The sequence below is a fragment of the Sorex fumeus genome, unplaced genomic scaffold, assembly GCF_029834395.1.
Source record: "Sorex fumeus unplaced genomic scaffold, SorFum_2.1 ptg000047l, whole genome shotgun sequence".
Classification (NCBI taxonomy): domain Eukaryota; kingdom Metazoa; phylum Chordata; class Mammalia; order Eulipotyphla; family Soricidae; genus Sorex; species Sorex fumeus.
The window spans coordinates 39,320,196-39,337,604 of record NW_026606104.1 but is presented as its reverse complement, the minus strand read 5'-3'; the positions used below and the strand labels follow the sequence as shown (position 1 = coordinate 39,337,604).

Here is a 17,409-nt window from a genome sequence, read left to right as displayed (position 1 = left end):
TGTGTGTGTGTGTGTGTGTGTGTGTGTGTTGGGGGGGGGAGGGTGGCTCACCATCCCCTTGTGCCCCCGTTCCTCCACCCGCTCATTGGGCTGCTCCCGGGGGTGGTCAGTGTTGTTGAGGCCACGGCAGCCAGGCAGAGGGAGACAAGGCGACAGTGCCAAGAACTCAGAGGAAAACGACACTTTGTGAGTTTCCTGGGTGAGGCCATCTCAGTTGTCACTGGGCTAAGAGGCAGCTGGGCCGGGGGTGCCGAGGGCAGGCAGAGGCACTTTTCTCCTCACCGCACGGGCCGCTCACTTGGCCTCCCCACAGATCAGGGTCACCGTGCCGTCCAGCAGCTCCTCCACGGTCACGGCCACCAGCTCGGAGCTGCTCTGAGGCGCCTGCGAGTCTGGCAAGGTGACAAACACCTGCGAGCCGGCCAGCTGGGTCTCCTCCAGCGTGATCACCTGCTCCGCGGGGGCCCCCGGCTCCGCGCTCTGGATCACCTGAAAGGGAGAGTGGGTGAGGCTGCGGGGGCAGCTCTGCGGCGCCCGGCTCGGGCCGTAATGATGATCTTTATGTTTTCACCTGAGGAGAGCAATTACACGCGCCTAATGGGAAGAGGCGCGTCTCACGCGGCAGCGATGCAAAAGAGAAGGCAGGCGAACAATTTAAATAACTCTGGGCGCCAAATTGCTATCATCGAGCCCAGCGCGCTGGCCGGCTGGGGCGCCGGACTCTGTGATTACGCGCTGGAGAACGCTGGCTCCGTTCCTCACACGGGGTTTCCCTGTCGCTGAGATGACACTCTGGAGGCAAGTACCATGTGAAAGGAATGCTACTGAGGGTGGCGGGTCTCACGCTTGGCACAAGGACCAGTTACCGACAGCCTCCGCCTGACCAAGACAGCCCGTCAGGCCGAGTCCTCGGGCATCTACGGGAGCCCACGCGGCCATGGATGAAGGCTGGATTGGGGGGGTGGGGGGAACTGTGATTTCCGTTTGTTTTGGGTTCACACCTGGCAGTGCTCAGGAACTCCTTGACAGTGCTCAGGGGACCTTATGGGCCACGGGGATTGAACCCGGCTCTGCCGTGTGCTGTATACCCCCTGTACTATCCCTCCAGGCTATCCACAGACCTGGAAGGTGACTCGTGTCAGCGACCCTCTTTAGCCCGCCCGGCCAGCACCTGTTTCTGATCTTCACGGCCACACCCCCTTTCTATACCTGCCTCCAGGGTCCGAGACTGTCCACCCAGGTCCAGGACACTGGCCAGTGGCTCTCACCCAGGTCCTGCCTGAATCTGCGGAGAGCCAGCCGGACGGAGTGGGCGGAAGGGAGCGTGTTGCTGGGACAGAGGCCCATCGACGTCACTGACAGCAGCTCCCAAACCGTTTCTCTCCCCTTTCCTTTTGGCAATGGAGCCTGTTTATTGTTTCCCTCGAAGGCTGCATTCCCAAGAACTCTGACATAGAAAATAAGAGCAGGGCAGCTCTAGCTGGGGAGAATCGGGCTTCTCTTGACGGCTCTGTGGGGCTGGGCAGGGAGGCAAGTCCTTCCTCCTCGGCAGCTCCACCCCCGGCTGTGGCTGATTGAATGAACCGAGTTTCCCTTTGACCCTGCCCACCTGCCTAGAGATGGGGGCAGGAGCTGACAGTCTTGGCGCCTGGGAAGGTCACCCTTCTCCTTTCCCAGAGGCCTGCACATTCCTCAGTGCTGCCCAGAGCTGGAGCAAGCGTGCAAGATGGGAGGAGAGACCTAGGGAAGCCCCGGCTTCTCCTGGCTTGGTGCTGGGCCGTGAATCCTGGAGGTGCTCACGGGAGTCAGCCTGAGTAGGCCTCGGCCAGGAGTGTGCAAGTGGATGTGCTAAGCCATCTCCCCGGCCCACTTCTGGAACTCCTTCCTCCAGGCTCTCGCCCAGGTACCCGCACTTCCTATTATTGTGGGCAGCCCAAGCAAGAGGCCCTGGTTTGGATGGGACCAGTGAGCCCCCAGAGAGAAAGGCTGGCTGTGTGACAGCACCTCCCCAGTGGCCCTGGGTACCCTGGGCAGGCACCCACCCTCCTATCCACAGCCCCAGAGTCACCTGCACCATCTGGGGGGTGGTGGCCGGCGCCTCCGTGCCTGTGGCCCTGGGGTGCTCCGAGTCCAAGTGTGCGTGCAGCTGGGCCTGGGAGGTGAAGAGCTCCCCGCAGAGCTCGCAGGGGAAGGTGTTCTCCGACTGCTTGAAGTGCTCCGTGGTCACGTGGTGCTGCAGCGCCCCGGGGAAGCGGAAGGTGGCCCCGCAGTACAGGCAGCGGAAATGCTGGGAGCCTGCAGAGGGAACAGGGGAGGTGGGGTCAGAGGCGGTGGGCAGCGGGGCCAAGAGGAGGCCCCAGGAGCGCAGCGGAGCACAGAGGCAGATGGGTTTTGTGGCCCTTGAAGCTTTGACTTCAGTGCAGTTTGGAGGTCGTCTTTAGGGGAACCGCTCAGTTACCAAAAAAAAAAAAAAAAGATAAAGAAAAAGGATTGAGGATGGGGCTGGCTCAGTGGCAAGCACATGCTGTGTACCAGAAAAGGATAATGGGCATGGGCTGGAGTGATAGCACAGTGGGTAGGGTGTTTGCCTTGCACGCGGCCGACCCGGGTTTGATTCCCAGCATCCCATATGGTCCCCCGGGCATTGCCAGGAGTAATTCTGAGTGCATGAGCCAGGAGTAACTCCTGTGCATTGCCGGGTGTGACCCAAAAAGAAAAAAAAAAGGATAATAAGGGGCTGGAGCGATAGCACAGCGGTAGGGCGTTTGCCTTGCATGCAGCCAAAATGGCCGACCCGAGTTCGATTCCTCCGCCCCTCTCAGAGAGCCCGACAAGCTACCGAGAGTATCTCGCCCGCACGGCAGAGCCTGGCAAGCCACCCGTGATGTATTCGATATGCCAGACACAGTAACAACAAAGTCTCCAATGGAGACATTACCGCTTGAGCAAATAAGGATAATGGGCAGAATTCTGGAAGCACCTGGCAAATGAGGCCCTGAAGCCATGGCTCTCTTAGCATCCATGTCAGGCCAGTCTGTGTCACCAAGTCCACCCTCTGTCCCCCGCAGAAGGCGATGCTGGCGCTACTCAGCCCAGAGTCCATGCCTCAGAAGTTTGGGTCAGGATCTCTCTGACTGCCCGGGGCTGGGGGTAGTGGTGTGAGGTGTGAGGGGGAGGCCTAGGCAGATGGGAGTGGGCCCCTGCTGGGAGATAAGGTTCCAGATGCTGAGGACTGGATGGACAGCTAGACTCATTCCAGGAGTGGCCTGGCGTATCTAGGGCACGAGAGACCAGGCCGGGTTCTTCCTGCGTGGCTCCGGGTCCCCCAGCACTGGGGAGAGGAGGCACATGGACAGTCTGACCAAAGCGGAGAGGCTGGATCTCAACCTAATCCATTTATTTATGTTCTCCATTTATTTATGTTCTCCTTTTTATGTACGGACACAAGAGAGCATAAACATCTATGTCAAATTAAGACTAACGCCGCACTCAGTATAACCTATAAATTCTAAATGATAGGAAAGCATGGTTTAATTGCCAGTAGTTTTTCTTTTTTAATGGCTCATTAAAAACGCGCATCGGAGCTGGAGGCACTTTCAGCCTGATGCACTGCAGGCGCCACGGCGAAGGGGCGGCCCCGTGGCGCTCAGCCTCACGTTACCGGTTGTGTGCCAACAGACCTGGGTCTTGGCCGGCCTGTGAGGGTCTACCTGAACTGACCCTGTCTCCCAGGGGCCGTGGGTGGAGACGAACACTGACCTGAGTGCTGGCACTTGATATGGACCTGCAGCAGCGCGGGTGTGGGGAAGAGCTCCTTGCACTGGTCACACTCGTGGAACTTCACATCTGCACAGCATCCGGGGAGGCAGGGTGAGGGGGTGGGGGTGGGGGGGAAGGGCGGCACAGCGGTGGTTAACACTCGATTGGCATCTACCCAGGGCCTGGGACTTCCCACACTGTTGGTGAGGAGCCCCTGGCCTGGTCCCCGAGACCCGGACACATGCAGGGGTATTGTGAGGATGCAGTGAGGAAACCCCACAGCCTGGAAGAGAGCCTGCACTCCGGGGACACTTGCTGGTTGCCCACTGACGGGCACTGCCTGCAGCGGGAGTGGACTGACTGCCAAGGTCACGAGGCTGTTAGTGCTGAGGCTATGTGCTCACCCTGGCCTAGGAGGAGGGGGCACTGTTCCACGTCTATGCTCGAGACCCTCAGCACCCCAGCCGTACTGGAGAGGAGCCGAGTGGCATCCTTAGGGCTCCCCCAGCCCCCGACTCAGGCAGGAAGTGGGCAAGAGGCATGGCTGCTACATCACCAAGCCTCTTGTCAGCGCCCCTGGGCGGCACCCCGGTGTTACCTGCGTGCTCTGTTTTAATGTGCCGCTTGTGTTCCATGGTGTTGGAGAACGTCTTGTCACAGGAGCTGCACTGCAGTGAGGAGAACCGGGAGGAGCGGTGGTTCTGAGCCGCAAATACGTCAGGGTGGTGCGTTCGATTGTGGTACCACAGGCCAGACAATTGCTGCAAGAGGCCAGGCAAGCGTTAGTCCCAGAATGTTCCTGCCAGCAACAGAGTGCTCAAGGCCCTCACGAGAGAGAGAGGAAACATTCTGGGGGAGGCTCGGAGGCCTGGATTCCCTCCCCAGCCCCCATTGCTAATGGGGAGGGGGGCTGCTCAGGGAAGCAGGCTCCCGTGGCTGCGGATGATCCCCCAGGCAGGGGCCTCTTGGTCCTCACAGTGAGTATGTGGGGACGCAGACAACACAGACGGACTCGTGTCTGGTCTTCGTAAGAGGTGTCACACTGACCTGCGCAGAGCCACAGGACTGTCAACAGCAGGACCAGGAGGCACATCACGGCCCTCCGTCTGTCTCTCTCCCCGGAGGCCCACGCACCACAGAGAGGCTGGCACGTGCTGCTCTGGGGCCAAACGTCCCTCCTTCCTGGGTTCCAGAGCAGGGCAGGGACACCCTTGACTGTCCCGTGAGTTCCCCGAGCCTGAGATGCAGCTCTGCGATACCCAGTCACCATGCTGGGCTTGGCCGTATGCTGGGTGATGCTGGAGGTAGTGCTTCTCGCCGTGGGGCCGCGTCTACAGCAGCCGGCAGGGCGCGGGTCCTTTTGATGGCTTTCGAGTTTCTCATGTGGCAGCGGCTGCCTATTCCTTTTACCTGGGGCTTTACTCTGAGCACATACTGAATTCTCAGATGGAACGATAGAGTCCTGCCTTAGCATTTAAGAAGCAACGACCCACACAAGGCAAATCCAGCAGTGTGGCCAAGCCTTGGGTCCCCAGATGCACAGGGCAGTGGGTCCTCTGGACTCTGAGCACTGCATGTGGCTGGTGACAGGGATACCCACAGACTCTCCGTGCCTGCAGAAGCCCTCCTGTGTTCCCAAACCCACCGGGCCCTCCTGGAAATCTACCTTTAAGTGAACACTAATAGTGAACCTCCCCTCATTGCACCTGAGGCTACCTCTGACACGCAGACCATTCCAGTGTCCCCCCCAGATGCTGTTCCAGACACATCACGAGTCATCATGAGTCAGTGCCCTTTGAGAGAATCACACTGTCACATCCAGGAGAGAAGAGGTGCTCCTTGAGCCACCCGGTGCATCAGGGGTGGGGCGGGCGGCGGCTCACCTGGTAGGCCTTGTTACAGATCCCACAGCTGAAGGGCTTCCCCCCGACGTGGGTGACCATGTGCCGCTCCAGCATGGAGGGGGCGCTGAAGATCTTCCCGCACGTCAGGCAGGGGTGGTACTCCTTGGAGTGCACCTCGTGGATGTGCTTGCGGTGGTCCTGCAGCGTGGGGAAGCTCATCCTGCACTTCTTACAGTCATAGGGGTCTTCTATGTCTGTGCCGCGAGAGGAAGGGGCAGAGGGAAGAGGTGCCAGGGGTGAGATGGAAGACCGGGCCAATGGGGTCTCAGATATCCAGGCAGGAAGCCCGCTCCTCGGGCTGCAGGACCAGCCACCTCTGCAGCACTGAGGGGAGGGTTGCAATACCTCCCTGCACAGCCCCCGAGTCCAGTCCCACCCCGGCTTCCCAGGGAATACAGCCACTGCCCTTCCCTTCTGCGTGGTGGGGGCTCCTGAGAGCTGATTCTCTGTGAAGATCTCCAGCACCTTCCCGGATCATTTCCACTCCCCCTGCTCTCAGCAGAATGATGGCACCCCAGGCGGGACTCCACAGTGAGAACATTTCAATAAAAACATCGGTGGTATTTGGCAAGTACCACGTGGCCAGCACACTCTAACTGCCTTGCAAATATTAGCTCACGAATCCTTCCAGGATCCCTGTGACTAGCTCCCATCCTCAGTCCTATCTTTACGGGTCAGGGAAATCAAGATTTCGGGTGTCCGGTGGCATAGGTGGGAAATGAGAGACCGAGGGTCGCCAATCCCAGCTTGAATCCTAAGGCCGAGCTCTGAGCGACATCCTTAATTGGACACGCCAACTCTTTAGTGAGGCCTCAAAAAATAAGAACAAACACGGATCATGAATACATTTGCCATCCCCGTGGCAGGAAGCATCAGTCTTTCTCTGAAAGCAAAATATTTTAATAATAAAAATCCTTTGCTCATAAGAAAGGGCCAGCTCGCAAGCCAGTCTTACGTGTGCAGTGATTCCGATTAATTCCAGAATTCTGACATGAAGCAGCACTTGGTATCATTAACTGGTTTCCCTGTGGACATGAGCTCCTGCAATCTCAGTTTTACGCTGTCATTTAAGACACTTTGAAGCTGCTCTCTCTGAGCAATGATGTGGCTGCATGAAACCGGCAAGGAACAGGCAATTCAAGTGGGGCCTGCTGCCGAAGACATCGCCGAGACACGCAAAGCATTCTGGGTTCTCTCCATCCTGAGCACTGCATCTCCTCCAGTTCCTGACTACCATGCACTGTCACCAGGAAGGGAGACGACACGCAGAAGGCCGCTTAAAAAAGACGGAGAGGCCATCATACTGTGGCTCTGGGGCTGGGTGGCAGCCTGCGGCAGTCTGGACAGTCGTGTGAATTCCTCGGGAGAGAGGGGTGGGTGGCCTTTTAATTCTCCCCCAGGACTGCCCTGTGTCCAGCTACAAACACGGCACAGAGGGGCTGTGGCAAAGTCTCTGGATAGGCTCGACTCTCTGGACATGGAGACCGTGGTTGTGAGGCAATAGCATGAATCCTGCACATAAGAACAGGGGTGGGGCGGGGAGAGGCGGAGGTGCAGGCTTTGATGGGACAATGGCCATGCTGCCCTTGCCACCAGAGTATCTGGCCTGACGTGGGCCCTTTCTATAGGTTGGGTGGGAGCGTCGTGCTGGTAAGTGCTGTCTCTCTCCTCTCCCAGCAGCCCAGCGGGGAGCACTCTTTTCCCTGGCTTACAGAAGGGATGTGAGAGATGTAGGAAGCTAATGCGCTCTCTTCAGAGTCAGCACAGGGTAGGGCCCAGTCCCGGGGTGCTGAGCACGGTCCTGCTGCAGCTAGAGCGGTCAGAGGCAGGCGCCTCCCCGGCACCTCTAGAGGATGCAATGGGGATGGGAGCGCAGGGCTGTCACCTGCCTGTGCCCGCACCATCTGTGTCGGCATTCCCTCTGGGAGAGGAGGAAGGAGAGGGCAGTCCCGGCATTTGCAAGGGGATAGGGGGGCGGAAGGTTGTGAGGGGAGTGTGGCGGGCACAACTGAGGCTGGGGTACGGAAACTCTGAAAGCGTTGGGCTGCTCTGAAGGGGGCAGGTGGGTGTGACTATACGGTGGGAGAGGCAGGAGGGGGTGGGGAGGGAGAGGTGCTCAATGGACTGCACCCGTCTGCTACCGAAGTTCTCCCTTGTCACCATAATTTGTCTCTACAGGCCAAACTGAACCAAGCCGACTAAACCGGAAGACAAGGGAACAGCCTGAGCAGAGAAATGGGCATCTCACATTCGAGCGCCTGTTCATGTGGGGACTTTCTCCAAGGAACTCTGGGTGTTACGGGAAAGTGGGAGAGGGAAAGGGTTGGTCACAGCATAGTCCCGGCAGGTGACAGAGCCCGCGATGACTGTCACCAGCCCTCTCAGGGCCAGGCCTGGCACCCAGGACCCGACTTCCACAATCTCAGCACCTACTGTGAAAGGTGTGCAGGTGGATGGAGAGGCCGTTGGCCTGCCGGAAGCCCTTGCCGCAGTCCCTGCAGACGTAGGGCTTGTCTCCAGTGTGTGTCCTCACGTGGCGGGAGAGCTCGATGGACTGGGCAAACACAGCGTCGCAGTACTGGCACGCGTACATCTTCCCTGGAAACAGCCAAGAACAAAGTCGCACCCCAAGGCAGGCAGAGAGGAAACGCGACGGGAGAGAGAGAGGACATTCAATGACAGCTAGCGTGAAATACTGGGCGGGAGACGGGAGCCGTCCGCTCCGATGGCACCTCACAAACATGGCTGGTCACAGGCCAGGGGGTTCAGCATGTGCTCCTGCTCCCGGTCACCCGGGGCTACTCATCTGCTAGCCAGGTCACTGCAGGCACATAAGCACCAACATCACCCCCAGGAAGCAGGGATCTCCCAGGCCCAGAAACACAGTCCACACAGTGCAGAGTTGCAGCGGCAGGGGATGGGAGCCTCCTCCCAGCTCCTCCTCCTCACTAGGGCATGACCACCCATCGCCTGTCCCCTCTCCATTCTCATGCACATCATGAGGATCTAATGGCCAGACTGCACGGGCGGCCAGAAGGGCAGGGGAGAGATCAAGTCTAGATGCCTGGAGCCTGTGAGGACACACTCTGCGTCCCCCAGCTCCCGACAAGCAGCCCGGGGAGTTCAATGAAGTGTCCACAGAGAGACGTGGAGCCACGGCGGGGTTTCGGACATGGAGGGGCCCCCACGGCGCTGACTTGTAAATGGAGCAGCTGGGTCCCAGGGTTAAGAACGTGGAACGGGAAGGGAGGGGCCCAGAAAGGAGAATACCACAGCAAGCCAGGTAAAATGTGGGGTTGTCATTAAAGACTCCCCAAATTAGATGGAGAATCCTCCGAGCAGCCTTCCCTGATGCACACCCCCTCCCCTCCCACTGGGCTGATGCCCCATCCTATCCTGCAGGACATGGGGTCTGCCTTCATGTCCCTCCTCTGATCTAGACCAGCTACTCTGTGGGTAAAGCAAGTCTAGCGTGGTCACCCAGCACCCACCAAGCCCAGCAGGTTCTCTGCACAAGCTCTTCTAGTTCTTCTCTTTTTTTTGGGGGGGAGGGGGGGGTGCACACCTGGCAGTGCTCAGGGATTACTCCTGGCTGTGTTCAGGGATCATTCCTGGCGATACTCGAGGGGGGACTATATGGGGTGACAGGGATCAAATCTGGGAGAACAGCAAGTAAGGCAAGTGCTCTGCCTGCTGTATTATCTCTCCGGCCCCTCTTCTCATTCTTAAACCTGACAGCGCAGCCCAAGGAGTGCCTGGCTTTCCGCAACTTCTACAGAGAGGCAGTGGTCAGGCTGAGCCCTGGGCTCCCTTCAGAAACTTTCCCCCCATAATCTTGTGCTGTGCCTGTGTGGAGTCATCGGTGTGTCCGGGCGGTCTGGGCTTCGATTCCCTTTTGAGTCAGTGGTACCTCTCTCCACCTCAGATTTCTCTCTAGAGGTGTGCGGTGCAGGCAGCTGCATGGCGGGAGCATGCAGGGATGATGCCCTTGGCCCACCTTACCTTCCGAGTGCTTTTTCTTCGTGTGGTAGGCCAGAGCCGAGGCCTGGGTGAAGGTCATGAGGCAGTGCTTGCACATGAAGGGCCGGTCACCAGTGTGAAGGCGAAGGTGGTTCTTCAGGGTTGAGTTAGCTGCAAACTTGGCGCCACATTCTTCACAGGAGAAAGGCTTCTCGTCAAAGTGCTCTGTCAGTTTATGGTACTGCATGCCTAGGGAGGGGAGAGAGTATGAGAGGGTGTGTGTGGGAAGGGGTGGGAAAGAAGGCGGGGGGGAGAGAGAGAGAGAGAGAGAGAGAGAGAGGCACCAACTCAATCCAGGCCTCCACAGGAAGCACAGACTAAACCTCATGTTTAGGTCCTCTGAGAGCCGTGTTACTCATCAGCCTGCCACCCCTTGCTCCCACAGTCCTCTTGGCCCCACTTCTGGTTGAACCTGGCGTAAAGCATCCTGGGACTCCCTTTTCCAGCCCCCCCCTACCTCCCCGCACCGAAACCAGGTACTTCTCTCTTAACTAGAACCCAGTCGCCCAGAAAGAGCAAAAGACAATTCATTTTTATGTTCCCTCGGGCTTGGCTGACATTTGGGACAAGAGAAAACAATTCCGACTGTACACCTCCTGGTGTTCCGGGCTCCTGTTTATAATCAAGGAACAAGTGATACGTGGCAACCCAGCCTCAGGAGCTCAGCAGCTGGCTCTGACTGCGAGTAACCACCACAGTCCACTGAGCAGGGGAGGTACCGTGCGAGGGGTTCGCGCAGTCATCCTAAATCTTCATAACTAGCCAAAAAAGCACGAGGTCTCAGGGCACCCACTTAACGGCGGAGGAACTGAAAGCTCAGTGAGACACTTCTGAAGCTCATGCTCTTCTCCAAGCACAGCCCGCCTTGGCAGGAACCAGCCGCGTTCTCTAAGGTCACCCCCAGCATTCCTGCAAACCGTGGGGGTGAGGCCTGCTGGTGTCCAGCGCCCCCCCCTTTCCCGACTCCGGAGCCTTCCGGAACGCACCTGAGGCATGAGCAAACTCCCTGCCGCAGAGGTCACAGGTCACAGGGAGCCTCTTCTTTTTCTTCTTGGGCGCCTCTGGCTCGCCACCCGTACCGTGGGCCTCTAGCTGGTGCTTCTCCAGCTCCTTCTTGGACTCCTTGGTCTCGCTGCACTCCCCACACTGGACCTGCTTGCTCTTGGCCGCCCGGCAGCGCTTCATGTGCACCTTGAGGCGGCAGTAGAAGTGGAAGCTCTTGTCACAGGCCTTGCAGATGAAGCTCTTCTTGGCAGAGTCTGGGGAGGCAGACGTTTCCTTCTCCTGCTGGCCTGGTGAGGAAGCCGGCTCCGCTCGGTCATTCTGGCTTCCGGCCTGGCAGGCTGCGTCGGCAGCGGGCCCGGCAGCCTTTACGTCCGCTTTGTTGTTGGCTTCGGGGCGAAATCTAGTCCTGACCTTCCACCGCTCCTCCCCGTTCTCCAGAGTCAGGAAACCTGTGCGGGAGAGAAGCCGCAGGGCTCCACTTTACCTCCTGATGCTTCTTCTCAGCGAGACCGGGGGTTTCTGGGGACCCTTGTGAAACTCTGTGGTACTATCACCTGCCCTCTTCAGGGTTCTGAGACACAATTAGCAGCATTTTACCTGGATGTCTCTGACCTTCTGAGGCACTGGGAACAAGAAAAGTAAAGCCGGGGCCCCCTGCCCACCACCCCCTTCTTACCAGCGGATGTCAACTCCTGCAGGACAGGCTGCAGGCCCGGGACAGACGGGTGGGTGATGCACAGGAGGTGACACATCTCAATGGCGGAGATGGATTTCTCGGCGGCTCTGCTCAGCACTGCTCTCAGGGAAGCATCAGGGCTGGCTGTCTCCGAGGAACTGCTCAGGATCTAAACGAACACCAGGAGACAAAGGTTTGCAGTTCCTGTCAGCGGATTTTTCCTCCACCGTTTTCTACTTAAAAGAGGAAAACCGCTAATTTCAAGAAGGCACTGCAACCTCTAGCACTACGTCTCTCGTGGAAATTAGTACAGGGACCCATGTCCCCAAAACAGGAAAATGAACAGAACTAACTACAGGGGACCGTGTAAAGACAAATGGGCAAAAGCAAAGAAGCAAGGGATGAGAATGCAAATACACACAAAGACACATTAAATATTTTCCCGAAGAAGTATCTTCTCAGACACAAGGAGCCTCTCAAAGAACTTTGCTAGATCTCAGTATTCAAAGCTCAGAAAGCGACGGGACTCAGCTGTTGGTGCATCCGTCTGGAAGATCAAGATAACTCTTTATAATATATAATTGTCTCCATGTCTGGAAGTAATTCCCCACGATCAGTGACTTCACATTTTTAGATACTTAGATGTGTCCTTTTAAACATTTTCTTTTATAAAGAAAGGCAGCTTTTTTAAATTAGGTTCAAATAGGGGCTTGAAAGAGGCCACGAGTTTTATTTCAAAGCTGTCCTCTTTCAGAATGTCCGAGTCACCGGCAGAGAGTCAGTACACTGAGAAAATAAAGCCCAACCAGCCACAGATGGCCGAGTGGAATCCTAGGTTTGGAAGACATTTTATATTTCTGCTCTTTTCAAGTCTAGCTAAATAAACCTGATGTTCCTGGAAGCAGGCAGGAGACTAATTAGTGAGGCTAAACCTGAGGAACTGCCGAAGCTCCGTCTCTGAAGTACCTGGTGCAGGGGCGAGGCTACCCCTTGGAAGACCCCGGAAATGGGTTTTGTGTCCCCTGCCCCCAAGAGTCCCCTGGGTTTGGTGGGGGTGGGTGGGGGGTGGCCTGTTGGCCCATGAGAAGCCAGCCCTCCTGCACACCTCCCAAACTCCCTGCACCAAAAGCGCTCCAGGAGAACGTGCGGATATGTGATCAGATGCCCCATTCCTCCACGCTACCCCTGCCCTCCCCGAGACACATGGCACCCTGAGCTGGACGCCTGGTGGCTCGCCTCCCAGTCCCCACCTGCCTTTTCTGGGACACCGGCCACACAGCGAGAAGCCTCCCAGTAAATGAGTTGGCAGTGTTTGCCACCCCATATGGGCAAAAGCTTTGTTCTAGCTATGTTTATCTTGGCCATTCCTAGAAACCAGAATAGCGTATGCAAGAAGGCCGAGTTTGCTCTTCTCCCTCTGAAAGAACTTTCTCCTTAGAACACATTGTGGGGACTACAGCCCTTTAGAACATATTGGGGGGACCCGTATCACCGCGGCCCCTCTGAGAACTATCTGCCTAGGTCTGGATAGATGGGATCACTCTAAATCAATCAGAATCTGCCTAGAAATCCCAGCCTCCTCTCTCATCCAGGTGGAGCATCCCACACACAGGACCCCTCTCCCCAGGAGCCCGAGTTCCCTTAACATCCCACACGGAGCTATCCCTCTCCCGGGGAGGGAGCCGCTTCCCTTATCTGCAAAACCCTCCACACTCCGCTCTGCTCTGCTCTCACCTGCCACACACACACAGAGGTGGGGCGATTAAAAAGAACAAACTGGTTACAATGTGTTGGCTCAGCGGGGAGCTCAGCTCTGCACGAATCCGCAGGGCTGATTCTTCCCTTTGGAGTCTGCCCGGAACCGCTGGGTGAAACCCTCCCCACAAAGCTCCCCCCCCACCCCCCAACACACACACACACCTCAGTCACTGCCTCCGCCAGCCGCTCCTCCTCGGGGGTGCCCGGCTTCAGCTCAGCCCTTTCCCGGAGAGCCGCCAGGATCAGCGTGCGGTGCCTCAGGATGATTTCTAAGGCAGCGCTTTCGGGGGCCATCACTGAAAGAAAGTGGGGGGGGGGGGGGAAGGATTGTGCTGGAAAGATCTTTAGTGAAACTAAGCACCACACCGGTACCTTCACAATCAGGATACACTTTGCTCTATCTCCCACGTGGAGTTGGGAGCGAGGAAGGTGGCAGGTGACAGGGATCAGAGCAGAATGACTGCCCCCCCATCCCCCCCAGGCAATCATTTAGAACCAGGAATACAAACTCCTGTGTCCCGGGCTGAGTGGCTGAAACCACCGGGACAGGGATGACTCCCATTGCGGAGCTCCGGCAAGGCTGGCAAAAGTGTCTGGCGCACGCTGAGCAGAGCCACGATGGAGGCCGGGTCTCCTACCTGCCCGGAAGAAAGCCTTGGCACCAGGCTCCCTCTGGATTTCCTCCAGGAGCAGGTCCCACGGGCAGGGCGTCGGCTCCTGGGTGGCCAGCAGCAGCTGCCACACGGCGGTCGCAGGGAGGGTCTGTTTGTCCACAGCTGCGGACACCAGAGCGCTGAAGGCCCCTGCGCCGGGGTCACGGCTCACCAGCGTCTCCAAGACCTGCGAGGGCGCCCAGCACACCGTCAGGGGGCTGCAGCCCGGGCGCCCTAAATATCTTGCACCGATGCTACTCTGCCGTCTTCCTTTGGCACGGTCCCCCCGCCAACCCCCTCACTATGGCGGGAAGCACAACTACCCTCCACCTCACTGTCCCCTGGAGAACCGACCCCCTCGACTGGCCCCATAGTATTTTTCAAAGTGGCCCCATGTGTCTGTTGAGAGGAAATGTAGATGACAGGCTTAACCCCACAGGGGTTCCCCTTCCTTCCTTCTCCCTCCTCCTACCCGCCCTCCTCCCCTCTCTTTCCCTTTTGGCCTCTGACCTCTTTCTCCCCAGGGGTTAAATTCTTCACATGTGAGATCCTTTTGAGTAACATCTGGCTGTCTGTGAAAATCTCAGAGAGGTTTTCCTGGTACCGTCTCAGGAGCTCGGTCCCATAATCCTCGGGGCTTGTGTGCGCTGTAAGGAGAGTGACAGAACAGAACCGTTGAAACAGCAAAACCTATCGCGGTCCCATCCCAGAGTCTCTGCTGCCGCTGAGAGTGAAAACGGCTCATTCTGTGGTCTCCTACACACATGTTCACAACTCCTTTTGTCTACACTTCCTCACTCGGCGTGTTGGGGTCACAAGACCACTAGCGCCATGAAAGTTAGCACCTGGCGGAGGAAGCCAGTAACTGCCTGACAGGGGAGTGGGTAATCAGAAGGTTGCCCTGTGAGAGATTCAGATGGACAGATTCGAGGGGTACTGTCAACCCTGAGGTGCAGGCTGCTGGGGATGACCCAAAATGCAAGCATGCATCCAGACTGTGGGGGTGACGGGCCCACCCTTCTGTTTACATGGCCACTAGGTCAATCTGTCACCTTATAGCTAGGGTGACACCTGGCAGTGCAGAGGAGCCTCAGGGACTCTGTGGTGTGGGAATTGAATTCGACCCCTGGAGATTCTACATCCCCAGGCCCTTGCTCTCTTTGAACATGTTATTTGTAAGGAAGAGTCAAAACTCTCCAGCACATCCCTTCATCTTGCAGGATTTAAAACTGAAATCTCTTTGCTCGGGTGACTCTACTTCCAGAATCCTATCTTTAACTGAACACATGGGGATCCCTATTATAAAGACATCTGTCACTGCAAGATTTGTGATGACAATGGTGATAACTGATAATTCCTGAGTGCCTATAATGTGCTAGGTGCAGTGGAAATCTCACAGCAGTCACACTCAGAAATGCAACAGGTACCATTCTTGCCTCTATCCCACGGAGGATAGACTGGGGTGCAGCAAGGCTTGGCCGCCTGCTCAGGATCCACGGCCACAAAGTGGGTGAGGACGCAAACCCAGGTAAGTCTGGACAGTCTTCTCATCATGCTACATGTGTTCCCATTACAGATCCAGAGGTAAACGTCACCTATAGCTTATGAAACCCTCATAGCCTGCTAGACACAGGATGATGCTTTTTGTTTTGTTCTGTTTTAAAATGGGGGGAGAATGTTGTTATACTCAGAGAAAATAATAGTAAAACATGGTAGATTATCTTAACATCATAAAAGTCATGTATAAAATATGTCAATATTGACATCATGAGTGGCAGGGTTTTAGGTTGTCTCACTGTTTTACTCATTCAATTCTGTGTAAGAAAACATTGTGGTTAACAGCTAGAAAAAAGTTCACTGGTTTCTCAAGTGCCCTTTTTCTGAACGCCACCTCAGTTTTGAAGGCCCCGGGATAGGGTTGAATTGGCTAAAGTCCTGCTGTTTCTCTGAGAAGAGGGACGTGGGCTCATTTTCCAAGGAGAACGGACACAAGGGGGTGTTAATTCTGGGGCATGGAATTGAAGAGTACTTGGATGGGGAATGGTCATGAAATCAAGTCTGGGTTTCTGTTTGTATCTACCAGAACTGTGAGCTTTATGAGTCCTGTTCTCTTTAGGTACTAACAGCCTGGAAGACGCCACACATTCACAAGCCAAGTCACAGGAACCTCCCTAGGGAGCCTGAGGGCGAAGACACAATCTTGGACCAGACCTTTGCTCCGGGAACCTTGAGAATCACTATCTGTGGCAGTGAGCTTCCTTTTTGCAATGGCATTTGAGAACATCACCTTATCCCCCCAGCATGGAACTGAAAGGCTGCTTTAAGTTTTAAGCTTCTGTAGCAGTGGACCAGAGGGCCAACAAGTAACTAATACCTGCGGTGCCGCTCGGCAAAGTGGCACATTTCTGCAAATTTTCCAGCAGAAGGTCCAACTTTGGGAATGCCATCTTCACAGCTTGAAGGAGCTTTACCAAACTCTCAGCAGTCAGGATCTTCTCTTCAGACATTCTGTGCAACAAATTTTCTATGGTCTCCTTGGGTGTTCTGCCCTCGCAGCAATTCAGAATCACCTGCAGTGGCAAGCAATCACCAGACACCAGTTATGAGAGTGCTGAAAGCATTTGACCCAGCCCTGGGAAACCTGACTAGATGGTGCGACAGCACAGATGGTTCCCGTGAATGCCTCTGCTGGGCTCTGGCGCTACTTCCTTTCATAGTTCCTTCATGATATTGTTTCAAAAAACCCAAATAAATAGTTCTATAAACACCCTTCTCAATTGTTTTGCTTCCAGAAACTTGTGCGTTGTGTATATATTCTGCCGCCAGGTCTAAATGACAGAACTGGTCACTGACATCTCCCCGGCCCTGCAGATTGAGTTTGTTCAGACACAAAGATGGAGAAACAGACCGGCAATCGATTAATATAGTGTTTTTCAACTCCTGCGCCAAAAAAAGTATACGACAATGGCACAGGCTGTCATTCAGAACAATTTTTAGTATCTCTGCTTCCTTTCTGTGCACAGCCATTTAAACACCCAGATACTTTAGACGTTAAGCAAGTAGCCTATGAAGTAAGTAAATGACGTGCATTTCTATATGACTTTTCTTGCAGACTACTGACTACTTCTCACTCTCATTCTCCACGAAACGTGCATCAGTCCCAGGGATCTTTCCCCAGTTCCCCTCCCCTGTTCTCCCCGGCTGCACTGGGGGATAATTGGAGCTATTTTACAGATACTGTCCTAGCATAATGGGAGCAATTCCTTCAGGAACTGTAACTCACTATGCAGAACTTCAGGAACTGATAATGTAGAGGATTATTGCAATATGTGTAATCTATCGATTCGCAGCTTCTGAGCTTCCCTTTGGGATGACGCCAGCTCTCGGGAGGGGCCGTGAGATCAGTCACGGTGGCATGCCAGAGGACACCATCCGCAAATTAACTCCCAATTGAAAATAATGAATTTAGCTATAAAACCAAATTGGTATTATATAGATGAAAAGAAATATCTATATTATAGATGTGAAAGGAATGTATATATTATAAATCAAGCTGTCCTATTCCTGGTCAGTAGAGAGTATAGAGTATAGCTATTCTCTTTGCTTAAGTTCTAATATATATCAAGAGTTCTAC

The 17,409-nt window shown here is 55.6% G+C and overlaps 1 protein-coding gene across 1 annotated transcript in view; it reads right to left on the bottom strand.

Moving 5' to 3' along the window:
- Positions 1-293: 293 nt before the first annotated feature.
- Positions 294-17,409, bottom strand: part of ZBTB40 (zinc finger and BTB domain containing 40) — a 67,498-nt gene continuing 50,382 nt past the window's right edge. Inside the window, exons 7-19 of the mRNA XM_056122968.1 lie at positions 16,150-16,345; positions 14,286-14,422; positions 13,761-13,962; positions 13,285-13,418; positions 11,365-11,533; positions 10,670-11,137; positions 9,666-9,872; positions 8,097-8,261; positions 5,643-5,857; positions 4,358-4,520; positions 3,760-3,846; positions 2,069-2,295; positions 294-489 (exon numbers count right to left, since the gene is read on the bottom strand). Coding sequence (XP_055978943.1) covers positions 295-489; positions 2,069-2,295; positions 3,760-3,846; positions 4,358-4,520; positions 5,643-5,857; positions 8,097-8,261; positions 9,666-9,872; positions 10,670-11,137; positions 11,365-11,533; positions 13,285-13,418; positions 13,761-13,962; positions 14,286-14,422; positions 16,150-16,345 — 2,565 coding nt within the window. The 3' untranslated portion in view covers position 294. The remainder of the gene's footprint in view (positions 490-2,068; positions 2,296-3,759; positions 3,847-4,357; positions 4,521-5,642; positions 5,858-8,096; positions 8,262-9,665; positions 9,873-10,669; positions 11,138-11,364; positions 11,534-13,284; positions 13,419-13,760; positions 13,963-14,285; positions 14,423-16,149; positions 16,346-17,409) is intronic.